The 14857-nt window shown below is 34.0% G+C and overlaps 2 protein-coding genes across 9 annotated transcripts in view; both read right to left on the bottom strand.

The window, feature by feature from the left end:
* LOC111058361 (leukocyte elastase inhibitor) overlaps positions 1-8443 on the bottom strand; it is a 62490-nt gene extending 54047 nt beyond the window's left edge. For 7 of the 8 annotated variants that reach the window (XM_039441993.1, XM_039441979.1, XM_039441970.1 and 4 more), the window contains exon 1: positions 8117-8351. In XM_039441993.1, coding sequence (XP_039297927.1) covers positions 8117-8177 — 61 coding nt within the window. In that variant the 5' untranslated portion in view covers positions 8178-8351. Of the gene's footprint in view, positions 1-8116 lie in introns of all 8 variants that reach the window. The other variant, XM_039441948.1, reaches the window with a different exon arrangement.
* Positions 8444-9421: 978 nt separating this feature from the next.
* Positions 9422-14857, bottom strand: part of LOC111053434 (tyrosine-protein kinase Shark) — a 34177-nt gene continuing 28741 nt past the window's right edge. Inside the window, exons 14-15 of the mRNA XM_039438911.1 lie at positions 13466-13592; positions 9422-10977 (exon numbers count right to left, since the gene is read on the bottom strand). Of these exons, the coding sequence (XP_039294845.1) occupies positions 10783-10977; positions 13466-13592 (322 nt within the window). The 3' untranslated portion in view covers positions 9422-10782. The remainder of the gene's footprint in view (positions 10978-13465; positions 13593-14857) is intronic.

Raw genomic sequence — 14857 nt, 5'->3', positions numbered from 1 at the left:
TTACTGTCGATTATTGTTGATTTTTACTGTTTTGACCGGGTAAGAGTGTATGACCGGTACAATATGAGAGACTACCAGCGTCATAAAGCTTCACGGGAAAGAACTACGTGGGCTATCGGCTTGAGATAACAGTAAAAGATGCGACATAAATGCCCTATGCCATGGGATATCTACTTATGCTATTGTTTCTTTATGGCAATACTTTCCTTACCTATGGTAGTAGGGCAAGGAAAGTAAAAAAATTAAGGTACCCAAATTTCAAGTTTTCTATATGTTTCAAGGTCCCCTGAGTCCAAAAACATGATTTTTACTTTCCTTGCCCTATTACCATAGGTAAGGAAAGTATTGCTTTCCAAAAAAAATTAAGGTACCCTAAAATTTCATGTTTTCTATACGTTTCAAGGTCCCCTGAGTCCAAAAAAATGATTTTTGGGTGTTGGTCTGTGTGTGTGTATGTGTGTGTGTGTGTATGTGTGTATGTCTGTGAACACGATAACTCCATTCCTAATCACCGATTGAGTTGAAATTTTAAACTTAAGGTCCTTATACCATGAGGATCCGATAATAAGAAATTCAATAAAATCCAATTCAAGATGGCGGAAAAAATGGCGGATAATTACTAAAAAACCATGTTTTTCACGTTTTTCTCGAAAACGGCTCTAACGATTTTCTTCAAATTTATACCATGGATAGCTATTTATAAGCCCTATCAACTGACATGAGTCTCATTTCTGGGAAAATTTCAGGAGCTCTGTAATATTCTTGAAAAAAATGGCGGATAATGACTAAAAATCCATGTTTTTCACGGTTTTCTCGAAAACGGCTTTAACGATTTCCTTCAAATTTATACCATGGATAGCTATTTATAAGCCCTATCAACTGACATAAGTCTCATTTCTGGGAAAATTGTAGGAGCTCCGTAATATTCTTGAGAAAAATGGCGGATGATGACTAAAAAACCATGTTTTTCACGGTTTTCTCGAAAACGGCTTTAACGATTTTCTTCAAATTTAAACCATGGATAGCTATTCATAAGCCCTATCAAATGTCATAAGTTTTTTCCTGGGAAAATTGCAGGAGCTCCGTAATATTCTCGAGAAAAATGGCGGATAATTACTAAAAAACCATGTTTTTCACGATTTTCTCAAAAATAACTTGACCGATTTTTTTCAAATTCATACTCTGTATAGTTAGTTATTTATCAGCTCTATCAACTGGCATGAGTCTCCTTTCTGGGAAACCAATCCTTGGGAAATGGACTTAGTAACCTCCTTCTCGTGCATGAGGTAGGTAGGTAGCGCAGTTCATAAAAATAACACATAGTCGAGATATTTCATCTGTAGAACAGCTGTTTTGACGACTTTAAAAAAAGAACGACTAAAAAAATCATCGAATTTCACAATTATTCACTCAAAGGAAAAGTACTTTGAAAACAATTATATATACACATATACAGAAGTCTGATCGTAGTTTCAAATATGGGCAAGGAAAGTTGTGTGAGTGTACCACACCAGATTTTTGGGTATTGGCCTGTGTGTGTGTGTGTGTGTGTGTGTGTATGTCTGTGAACACGATAACTCCATTCCTAATTAACCGATTGACTTGAAATTTTAAACTTAAGGTCCTTATACCCTGAGGACCCGACAATAAGAAATTCAATAAAATTCAATTCAAGATGGCGGAAAAAATGGCGGATAATTCCTAAAAAACCATGTTTTTCACGTTTTTCTCGAAAATGGCTCTAACGATTTTCTTCAAATTATACCATGGATAGCTATTTATAAGACCTATCAACTGGCATAAGTCTCATTTCTGGGAAAATTCAGGAGCTCCGTAATATTCTTGAGAAAAATGGCGGATAATGACTAAAAAGCCATGTTTTTCACGGTTTTCTCGAAAACGGCTCCAACGATTTTCTTCAAATTTATACCATGGATAGCTATTCATAAGCCCTATCAACTGACATCAGTCTTATTTATGAGAAAATTTCAGGAGCTCCGTAATATTCTTGAGAAAAATGGCGGATAATGACTAAAAAGCCATGTTTTTCACGGTTTTCTCGAAAACGGCTCCAACGATTTTCTTCAAATTTATACCATGGATAGCTATTCATAAGCCCTATCAACTGACATCAGTCTTATTTATGAGAAAATTGCAGGAGCTCCGTAATATTCTTGAGAAAATTGACAGTATTACTAGAAAACCATTTTTAACACGATTTTCTCAAAAACGGCTTTAACAATTTTTTTGAAATCCATACCCTGTATATAGTTATTTATTAGCTCTATCAACTGACATGAGTCTTTTTCCTGGGGTACTAATGAGGGGTCCATCCAATCCTTGAGAAATGGACTTTGTAACCTCCTTCTCGTGCATGAGGTAGGTTGGTACACGGTTTTTACTTTTTCTTCTTCCATATACCGTGGGTAGGTAGAGCAGTTTATAAAAAGAACACAGTCATAGTCAAGATATTTCATCTGTAGAACAGCTGTTTTGACGAATTTCAAAAAAAAAAAAAAATCATCGAATTTTACAATTTACATAAAGGAAAAAGTACTCTGAAAACAATTGTATATACACATATACAGTAGTCTGATCGTAGTTGCAAGTATGTTGCCGTCAATCATCATTATGTTATTCCCCTAAATTATTCTCGTTTGATAATGAGGCTTATAGTTCAATGAGCAAGGAAAGTTGTGTGAGTGTACCACACCAGATTTTTACCATAGAGAAACAATAGCGTAAGCTATTGCTTACGCTAAGCTAATAGCGGACACTCGTCTGGATCCATCAGTCATTTGCTTTGTCGTTGTTTGTAGCTATTTTGTTATACGCGAAGCTAATAGCTTATGCTATCGTTTCTCTATGTTTTTACCCAGTAACAATGCTCTAGAAAATTGGTAGGGAATTTGGAAACACGCTGTAGGATCTTTGAATAACTCAGCTTTTTATTTGTACTTTAAAATTATATTGGGTTTTCCAAACCTATACAAATTGATTATAGGAGGCCGCGAGATTTAGTTGTGCCCTCTTATAAGGCTGTGCAAAGACTAAAAATAAACTTTCTATTGCATGGTGATATTTTTCAAAGTTCTACGATGTGTACCGTATATAATTAAGCTATCAAAATGGAAAAGTTTTCTCAGAAAAACATTTTTTTCCGATCATTACTTTTTGAGATATGAGCGCTTAAAGTTCAAATTTTTGGGACAGAACATTTCAAATCCGGTAAGAGATAAATCCATGAGATTAAGAAGATATAGATTCTTTATGGTATTGTTGATCTAGTAAAACAATTTTATTTGAAAATATCAATTTTTGAGAAAGTTATATCATTATATTTTTGTGGTGTGATGCCACAAATTCTGAGCAGTGCTCAAGTGGCATACAACATGTCATTTTAAGAATGTAGTCACATGAATGCTCTAAAACACTCCTCAATGGTATAAGGACAAGCCTCTACCAGTGTCCTAATTATCTTTGATACAAATAACTTATAGCTGCTACACAGCCTTATATCCTCTGGAATGCAAATTAAAACACCTGAGTCCTGAATAATACGGTCCCTTTTCGAGAAGAGTCAGTCTATGGATAGGGAACTGGAATAATCCTGTATTTTTACCTCGTGTTTCATGAGTACGGTATGACAAATTCGGTTAGCATTAAAAATATTTTTGTTTTTGAACACAAACGAAACAACTTCAAGGAAGTAAATCGCTGGAACTGTAAGTAGATGGAGTGCTTTCAATATGGTCTTATAGGAGAAAGATGGACCCCCCCCCAAAATCCGAAGTGCTTTTTTCTGCATTTTTAGGTTTGTGTTCAAATGAATTCTTCCAGCCCCCCAAAACAAAATACTATATCTAATGAGTGAAAGAAAATACCCATGGTAAACCTTTAGAGCTGTCTTGAGATTTGAATTCGACTTAACAGTCCTCAGAGCAAAGAGAGCATGGTAAAGCCTTTTCTGGAGTTTCTCTATGGGACTATCCCATTTTTTCAAGTTTGCCTGCAATTCAACCCCCAGAAACCTTGTCATATCAGTAGCAGGATACTCTCATCCCATAATAGCTGGATCATTCTCATTACCTCTCATAGAGAACTTAATAAAATTTGTCTTGCTTAAATTAAGCTTCAAGGAATTATCATAAAACCATCAATTGAGCTGCTGCATACCAATCTTAGCCTTCTCCATGACATCTTGATAGTTGCTTCCTTCAAGTAAGATTGTTGTGTCGTCAGCATACAACACCAATTTACCATCAACATTGTAGGGCAAGTCGTTAATATATTAAACAGTGTAGGCCCAAGTATTGAACCCTGAGAAACCCCTCGCTTAACCAGCTGCCATTCAGAAAGCACCTGAGAGCCCCCAAAATAATTTTTCACAGCCTGGTATCCATCCACAAGATAGAATCTCAAAAACACCTCTGCATGACCATAAAAATCAAGCTTACTCAAAAGGAGTTCATGATCGACCATCTCGAACGCTCTGGATAAGTCACAGAAGACACCCACAGCCCTCCGCGACCCATCCTGAGCCCCCAAAAAATCGGATATAACATCAAACGTGGCCGACTTAGTTGTTGCACCCCTTATGAAACCATATTGTTTATTATAAAAAATCCTTTCACTCTCCAAGTAAGCGGACATCTGTTGAAATATAACCCTTTCGAAAATCTTGGAGAAAGTCGTCAATAATGCAATAGGCCGATAATTCTTTACATCTTTTTTACTTTCTTTCTTATGGATGGGTTTAATGACAACGAATTTTAGTTTCTGTGGGAATATCCCTTCCTTCATACACAAATTTATAACGTGTGTGAGAGGCTGCAATATAATGGGACATACCTATTTCACTACCCTGGAAGAAATTTCATCCCAGCCACACGAACCAGTATTTTTCAAACCCAAAATCGCTCCCCTCAACTCACTCTCAGTAATAGCTCTGAATCTAAATATGCCATATTGTTCAACTATTTTATTTAGATAACGCTTCTCATGACTCAGCCCAGCAGAGCTCGACCGTTCAGCACCACATTCCAAAAAATAATCATTGAACAAAGATGCAACCCTTACTGGATCAGAAACATTAGCATTTCCATTAGTTAACTCAATTCTTTGCTCACTACAGTTCGACAGCCCCAATACTTTCCTGACAACAGACCATGCTCCGTTTTTCTTGATCACAATCATTACTGCCATCTTGATCCTGTCTCATCATTCCATTTTTATTTTGGGCTTTGTCAGTTTGGGCAGATGATTTTCTTTTACTATAATTTGCATCTATATTTTCATTTTCCTTATAAGACATAGCTAATTTTCCAGTTTGGCTAAAAACATTGAAACAATTGTCTACTCTTATTGCACCACACTCGAAAGATGAATCAATTATAGTGTAACCTGGTGAATAGAAATTTCTTAATTCTTCTGTCTCAATTTACAGAGATTTATTTTCGGCTCTCAATAAGATATTTTCTGCCTCCAGAAATTCTATTGTTGTCAACATTCTCGCATTGTTTTCACTGATGTTTTTCATTTTCCTGTTTCAATAAGGTTTGATATTGAAGGGCCGTTTCAAGTTTATCAATCTTCGCCTGGAGAGACGCTAACAAGGACTTTTTTCCTCCAACTCTATCTGTAAGCTCATAGAATGTGCAATTATGTCGTCTATTTGTTTTTGGAGTTCAACTTCGCTTAGAGATTCATTTATTAATGACACACAAGGTGATGGAGAATCTCCGAAGGTGTGTTCACCTCTGCATTTTTTATCGTTGTCTCGTCAGATTCACCTCCTTCTGCAGGTGTTTGAGAATTACTGGTGGCTAACATAGTTTGTTGATCATCATTTTTTTTTTACATTCAAAGTTGGTTGGGGAATTCAACACACCATTTTTTACCCCAGGAGATTTCAAAAAAGAATGAGAATGAATACCATCAGTTTTCACAACTTTACACTCGCTTGAATCTGTTATTACCGTAGCTGGACACGACCGGTCCAGACACCTCCACACCACTGTATCATCAGCACGTCAATAATCTTGCCTATATCTATAACCTTTCACGATTAAACCAGGTTTTCTTTGCTGCGTCAAAAATTTTTCAATTTTGTGTATGTGTGTGTGTGTGGTGTGTGTGTGTGTGTGTGGTGTGTGTGTGTGTGTGTGTTGTGTGTGTGTGTGTTGTGTGTGTGTGTGTGCATGAGTGTATATGCGTCTGTGTACACGATATCTCATCTCCCAATTAACGGAATGACTTGAAATTTGGAATTCAAGGTCCTTACAATATAAGGATCCGACACGAACAATTTCGATCAAATACAATTCAAGATGGCGGCTAAAATGGAGAAAATGTCAAAAACAGGGTTTTTCGCGATTTTCTCGAAAATGGCTCCAACGATTTTGATTAAATTCATACCTAAAATAGTCATTGATAAGCTCTATCAACTGCCACAAGTCTCATATCTGTAAAAAATTCAGGAGCTCCGCCCCATCCATGCAAAGTTTGATTTTAGATTCCCAATTATCAGGCTTCAGATACAACTTAAACAAAAAATTTCGAGTGGAAAAGATTGAGCATGAAACTCTCTACAATTAATGTTCAGTAACATTTTCACCTAAAATTGAAAATAAGCTCGAAATTCGAGAAAATGTGATTATCCAATAATTGCAAACTGTTGGCAACTGTTGATTCTATTAAATGATTCACTATGAAGAGATAGCAGACCTCGTATGTCTCCAACGTTATTGTCCTGTCACCAGCTGGCTCAGGTCTTTGTTTATAAGTAGTAGACTTGAGATGCGCGTGAACACTAGCGTCAGTTGATCAATTTTCATAACGGCAAGGAAAGTTGTGTGAGTGCGCCACACCAGATTTTATTTTTGAAAACTTTTGCTTCACTAGATCAACAGTACCATAAAGAATCTATATCTTCTTAATCTCATGGATTTATCTCTTACTGAATTTGAAATGCTCTGTCCCAAAAATTTAAACTCTAGGCGCTCATATCTCAAAAAGTAATGATCGGAAAAAAATGTTTTCCTGAGAAAACTTTTTCATTTTGATAGCTTGATTGTATACAAATCGTAAAACTTTGAGGAATATCACCAATAGAAAGTTTATTTTTAGCCTTTGCACATACCTTCCCTCTTAATTCGATGCATATGCAACTGACCACTGGAATCGTAATCCAGTCAATATAGACATGAAAAAGGGGGTGTGCTGGCAATATATATTGTAGTTCTGAATTTTTTATATATTATTTGGATACATGAGTCTAGAACCAATTTATTCATGCAAAATTTCCTTGTACTAGATACAGAGTGGGCCAAAAACCTCGTATTTTCGGTTAATTTTCCAGCCAAATCCGTTAATCGGACAGAAAAATTTGCTCTCACCTTTTCGTAAATTCAAAAATTCTGAATGAAATGAGATCTTTTGGAACTCTCAATCTCTAATGAGAACTGAATTATGATTTTTCAAAAATGAGTGCAATTTAAAGAAAAAATCAATATTGATGAATTTTAGTTTTTAAACAACAATATCTTCAATAACTGCAGATAAGGAACTTGACAGTCTACTTCTCGTTCTTGGGGCACCCTAATAGACCGATCTTGTTAATTTCATATAATGTAATATTTGATATAATAACTATTATATATCATTTTTAGGACAGTGTGCAAGCAGATAAAGAAAAGGATTCGCTGTATATGATACTGATACGCTGTGATGTGATGGAATGTATGGAATACACATAGGCTATATGTGCGAGTGATAAAGTTTCCAACTAGTGAGTGAGTACCGGTATTTAGCATACACTTTCACCGAAAGAAATAACCTCAAGACCTCTACATTATGTATATAATTATGTATAAATGAGCTGATCATTACCTACGCACAAGTAATAAATAGGCCACTTAAGTGAGCATCATCCATGAAAGTTACATTATAATGATTGATGGTAAATAAATTCAATTCAAATCTGTGTACATATATTACACACTTGATTACTCGTACTTGAATTTTCCATTGTTATTGAATGAGATAGGAAGCGATGGGACGATAAACAGAGAAAATAGTCAATGTTCTGTTGATATACGACAGAGCAACAACTTACCCAATGACAAGGTGAGAATCAGAGGCGGAACACTCCGAGATCGATCTGATCGCTTCACCATCCTGGATAATTATTATACTCGACTAGTTACACAATTTTCACTGACAAGTTAGAAGCTACACTATCTCAGTTTACCGATATTTTCATCAAAGCTTTTTAATTCAAACAACCAGTTCTACTTATACGTGATGCTCAGTAATTAGCAATCCAAATTATACTTGTTGACCTTCTCCGCTGGTAGTTAAGTAGACGATTTCTATTTAAGTCCATGCACAAATTAGATTCTAAACAAGGAATTACATGAAAAAATTACAATAAGTCTTTTCCTTTATGGAAAGTAAGTTCAATCAATCGGATAATTTATTTACGGAGCTTCCTCTTCTACTAGGAATTATGTGACATCAGAAATAAATAAAATTTACTTCAATGCCGACAGATTCACCTTATTCTTGCAGATTTTTTTAAGTCTTGAATGATATTCCTGAAATGGTGGGTTTATACTATCATAAACCTAATATAATTGAAGATTATATTAAATATGTACCTATTGTGATTGATGTTTAAGAGTGTTTTTTTAAATAGGCCTACCATGCATTCATTCACTGAGAAATGTAAATCATAAATATGATATGTTGAAGTCTACTTAACTAGGTAAATTTGAATAATATTTATAATCCTACAGCAACAACATGTCCATGAGAAATTTTTATGGATGGAACATGAATAATGCACGAAGTCGTGAAAAGTTTATTATACTTGAATGTGTATTTGAAACTTTCAATGACAGTGTGTTTTCAACTTTTACTACCACTCAAACTATTTTTTGACCAAGCTTTTTGTTATGAATCTTTATTTATGTTTTACAAGGTACTTGAAAGTCATCACTTAATAATCTTGATGGAGTTTTAATTTTTTCCCAGTAGTTGCAGCGAAGATAATAAAAGCTCAATGTCAAATCGACTTTAGTCTGGGAATGAATTCTTCGTCACGTACCCACAACTTTATGATTCGAATAGACTTGCATACCTGGATCACTAACTTAGGCCCATATTACACTAGGATACCAAACTGGGACACCAGTGGTGCAATGTGAAATAGCAGCAATTCGGTTGAATGTCATGCAATGATTGTCGGATACTAGTGTTGGGCCAGATCTGGTGTGATTATGGCTCCTAATAATGAGTGCCATAAAAACGAATTCTCTGCGATTTGCTCGTTGGTGTCTCACTAGTGTCCTAATATGATAAGAACCTTAATATTAGCATTAGTATTATGAAGTATTTTGACTGGAAATCAAACAATATAAACTTTCAATCAACATTTTTAATAGAATTCACATGAAGAAAAAGTTTCATAAAATATCTGTATAATATTCATTTCAATAGATTATAAAAATACAACAATGATAATAATATATTCAATTGATGCTAAACTACTAAATAATCACAAATGATAATCACACTACAGGATATGCTCGAGATAGATTTGAGGATGGAAGACTTGTGAAATGCAGTAAATCAAAATTAAACAACGTAGAGAAATAATTGACAAATTCCAAAGTTGTCCCAATGGACTCCAAGTTTGAAATTTATTGCAGTTATAGTTTTATAAACAATAAAAACCTATAAATAGCCTACTCATCAAAAATTATTTTTGAAGAGTATTATAGCTTTTATACTATGGCACGGATTAAATAATGATAATTCATAAATACCAAAAGTACTCTCAGTCAATGAAAAAAAGTTATAAAATCTTAATCTCAGGATAACGTTGAAAAGTTCGTTTTCCTACGTTGTGATGCAGAGTAGTTCTGCGTTGTGGAAGTTGATCGAGTATAAACTGAATAGTGTTGACCTGCGCTGAAGCAGATATGTGCGTTGCAACGCAGCTAGGGCAAACGCGCCTCAATATCAGAGAAAGAGCGACAATAAGAATTTTCCAATATATTGATAGTAAGATTCTTTACATACATGACTTCTTTACTTCTTCAGAGTTATGGAGTTGCAAAATAATAGTTTGATTTTGTTGAAATTTAACTATAAGTTACTTTTACCAATAGATATGCAGAATAATAAAGATGTACATCTATTAAGGTGTAACGTAGCTCGATAAAGCATCCATAACTAAAATAGGGTGAAAACGAATAACACCATACATTAAAAAGCCCTATTTCTGTCAAAATTGAGAAATAATTTCTTAGATTAACGAAAAATAAGAGGAAATAAGGCTATTGAAACACACATCATTGAAGAAATGTAGATTAGAGGAAGCTAATTGTGTCTTTGATTAATCTCAGCAAAGCTTAATCCGATAGTGATCGGCCTAATATACGGTCACACCTGGTTTTCTAGATTCAGGCATTTTGAGATAAGTGGAGGAGAGATTACAGCTTACCAATTCTTTTAGCTTCTTTCAAATAATAATCCATATTAGAATTTGAATGCTTTTCAAAAACCGTGTTACTCTCTAACAAAATTATTTCCGTTTCTAATAAACCTTTGAGCGAGAGCTTATTGAAATGATAAGAGAGTCACAAAACATTAATGATGATGTGGAGAGTATAGAAACAATCACAGTAGAATGAACGCTGAAGATGAATCATGAGAATGGATTCTCATAGAGAGTAATACATTTGGAAGACGAATGAATAGTGAGGAGGGACAGTATCAGCTGATATCCTTTTCAGTGACTAGTTGGTGTACATTGATGTAGGTTGTGTCAGTGAACGTTTCAACCAATTGATCGAATGTTGGCCTGTCCCTTTCGTGATAGTGCCAGCACCTTTCCATGGTTTGGTAAACATCGACTGGACAGTTCTGGGGCCTCTCTAGTCGTTCTCCTTTCTCAACAAGATCGATTGCCTAGGAATAAATTTTGATTATCATGTTTTTCGTGACGAAAATAATTTTCCAATTTCTATCAAAATAATACAGGGTGACCCAAAAGTAAAGTGCCAAACTTCGGGAATAGGTTCTATGGGTCAAAAAAAAGAGGAAATGTAGAATAATTTTTTCCTAAAACGCTTCGTTTATGAGATATTCGCCATTTTTTATTTTTTACAAAATAATTTTTATCTTCGAAGTTATCCAACCTATCGCTATAAAAATCGCTAGGTATGTTCAAATAAGAGGATGAACTGTAGAAAAAATATTCAACTTTGTCCAATTCGAAAATTCAAAATGGCGGCCATTTTAAAGTTTCAATCCAAAATTGCGGGAAAACGGTGATAGAGAGGATAAGAGGATGAACTGTAGAAAAAATATTCAACTTTGTCAAATTCGAAAATTCAAAATGGCGGCCATTTTAAAGTTTCAATCCAAAATTTACCAAGAAAAATTTTTTTTAGGAAAATTTTATTTACAATCAGTCAACACAAAAAAGGAGAATCGGACAAGGCAGCAAAACATCAATTTGTTGTAAATAGCAAGGAAGCCTACTGATTTTCTTGTGCTTGGATAAGAAAATTCATAATTCTGATGTTAATACAGACTGGTAGGCTTCCTTGCTATTTACAACAAATTGATGTTTTGCTGCCTTGTAACACACATTTCATTGTATCTCTGTTATGCCTTGTCCGATTCTCCTTTTTTGTGGTGACTGATTGTAAATAAAATTTCCTAAAATGGATTGAAACTTTAAAATGGCCGCCATTTTGAATTTTCAAATTGGACAAAGTTGAATATTTTTTCTACAGTTCATCCTCTTATTTGAACATACCTAGCGATTTTTATAGCGATAGGTTTGATAACTTCGAAGATAAAAATTATTTTGTAAAAAATAAAAAATGGCGAATATCTCATAAACGAAGCGTTTTAGGAAAAAATTATTCTACATTTCCTCTTTTTTTTGACCCATAGAACCTATTCCCGAAGTTTGGCACTTTACTTTTGGGACACCCTGTATATTTTAAAATGATTTCAGTAATAAGTAAATTTTGATGTAATGTGAAACATCATACATCGAATGAGTATTGAGAAGCTTCAATTAACCAATGGATTAAACAGAGTGACGCGGGGAGACTAGAAATGTTGAATGTTAAAGTTCGCAGCACAGTTCGTAGCTGTTCAAAAATTTGCACAAATGATTTGAATGCATTGCCATTTAGTTATCATTGACCACTGGACTGGTTTTGAAACTTTATGAAAATATCAATATAACTGCCACAAATTTAATATTTTGAAAGCACTACCACTATCCCTGTGTAAAGGCAGGGTGTTACAAAAAAACATGAACTGAAAAAAAGGTAAAACGAAATAATTGCAATTCCCCAAGATTTGTCACCCTGTTATTCCAGACTTTCCATAACAAGCTGTGAACGCTATAGTTTGAGTAAAATAAGTTGAGACTTGGCCCTCCATCCGAAGAAATCACAGGGTTGCCAAATCGTGTAAAATTGCAAATTTCCAATTCAATTTCAGAATTGGATGTAGAATATCATCCTCGATATCCTAGTAGTACAAAAAAGCTTCAGGGTTAAAGGATTGAAAGGAAATTTAACTTTTATGATAAAATTGGAAACATCGCGAAGATTTGTTTTTCTTTTGAATATCACTTTATAAAATTTTGAATATTATTTTATATAAAATTATTACACATTACGACGCCCCATGATTCTGAGAGAAGTGATATTCAAAAGAAAAACAAATCTTCGCGATGTTTCCAATTTTATCATAAACGTTTAATTTCCTTTTAATCCTTTAACCCTGAAGCTTTTCTAGTACTACTAGGATATCGGGGATGATATTCTACATCCAATTCTGAAATTGAATTGGAAATTTGAGAAAGTTGCAATTTTACACGATTTGGTAACCCTGTAATTTCTTCAGATGGAGGACCTCAACTTATTTTACACAAACTATAAATAAGAGAACATTCTTCAAAGAGACACCTATGAACAAGTGACGCCAATTCATTGGCAATCAAATAGTTTCATGAGTATGTTTATTCGTGGAAATTGCATTATTCCGAAATATTTGTTTCTCTGCGCCACTTGGTAAACTGCAGGACAGGCTTGACTGAGGCTATTAGACGCTAGGTAGCCTAGAAAACAGTATAATCTCTGGAAATTGAATTAAATTATAAAAAAATCAATCATTATAATACTGATGTTTTATTTGTAAAGTGAACACGTACATTCATCATAATTAATCAAAATTACTTTTCAATATTGACAAAGAATCTGAAAACTAGATTCGCAATCATTTAAAAAAAACTTTTAAATATTGCATTTTCAGATGCTGGTTCGTGCTTCACTGACCACAGTAGGTTTTAGTATTCGTTCTCTTGAAATTCAACTTGAAAATAATATTTTACAAAACAACAAAACATGTTTTATCTCAAAATACTCACATCTTGGCCACGCATTTCACCATAGGGCTGCTTTCCATAGGAAAACATTTCCCACAGTGTAACCCCGTAACTCCAAACATCGCTAGCTGAAGTGAACCTTGCCAGATTATAGGATTCTGGCGCATACCTGAAAAATCATTCAAGAATTTAACCAAATATTTTAAACTCGTTATGTAACATTTCAAGACAACAATATTTTTAATGCGAATGATGCCCACATAAGCTCTTTGCTTGTGCATGGGTAGTGGAATCAGTGCGAGTGTGATCTACGAGATGAACAGACATCCATTCCTACCAGCGGGATTCGAACACACGATCAGGTTGTGCTAGAAAACATGTAATAACTGAATGATGAATGGTGTAACGCGCTAACGCAAATGCCTTGAACTCGGTTGGTCGAGCGAATATAGAAAAAAATGTAGTAATAAATTACACATATTTTTTAAACCAAGGTGAAAACATTGAGAAAAAAATTGAACTTCGAAAATCTGGAGAAATATTATAGATTATTATGGTTTGATTCAAATTTGTTGATTAGTGGGGCCTTAAATGGCGAAAGATTATGACGCTTAAAATCTTTAAATATGTAGTTGAACAAAATAACAGTATTTGAAATTACATTCAGGACATTCTTACTCCTTAGAGAAAAATCTATAAAATTAAGAATTTCAGAGAAAATTCCATTTTTGCGAAAAGGTGCAATATCTAATTATTTTAATCGGAATATAAAAGCTTAAATTATTTGAGTAGGAATAAGAAATCATATTCAAATATTGAAATGAATAGTTTCCAGCTTAACTGAAAACGATTTAGAAGTTGAAAGTAGTTATAAACAACATAATTAATAAAAAGTCGTTCAACTACTCTATTATGAAGAATTCCACTGATCTAGTTGTCTGAATAATTATGAGATTTTAAAACTCACACTGTAATCCTGTTGGACAAGTTTTTATTGGATAAAAAGGTAATTCTTTAAAGAGAAGTGATCTTCTAACTATCTGTATAGTATAGCGCCATAATATTTTACTTTTCCTCCTTGTAAACGAGGCTTATGCTATTACCTTTTCTGTCAATATCAATTAGCTGTAATCACGCTTTATGATTATTATTTAATTTTATGTGGTATATTTTCTTGTGGAAATATTCAGCTCAAAGAGTGCAGCTCATTACTAATTACTCATTTTTTGAAATGTTATTACACCATTCAGTTAAAGTCTACTTCTCGTTCTGAACTCAAAAATTCTTTAAAAAAAACCGAGTGATTTTGAAGTCCCGCTAATCATATTGCAATACTCTTCAAAAGTCTAATTGAAATTGAAAGTACAATTTTTTCCATTTTTTTATTCTCATTAAGTTATGTCATTATCATTGCAACCTGCAGGTTCTTAATAA

This window comes from Nilaparvata lugens, chromosome 1, assembly GCF_014356525.2.
Source record: "Nilaparvata lugens isolate BPH chromosome 1, ASM1435652v1, whole genome shotgun sequence".
Lineage (NCBI taxonomy): Eukaryota > Metazoa > Arthropoda > Insecta > Hemiptera > Delphacidae > Nilaparvata > Nilaparvata lugens.
Note: the sequence above shows the minus strand (reverse complement) of the source record. Positions and strands in the feature narration are given on the sequence as shown.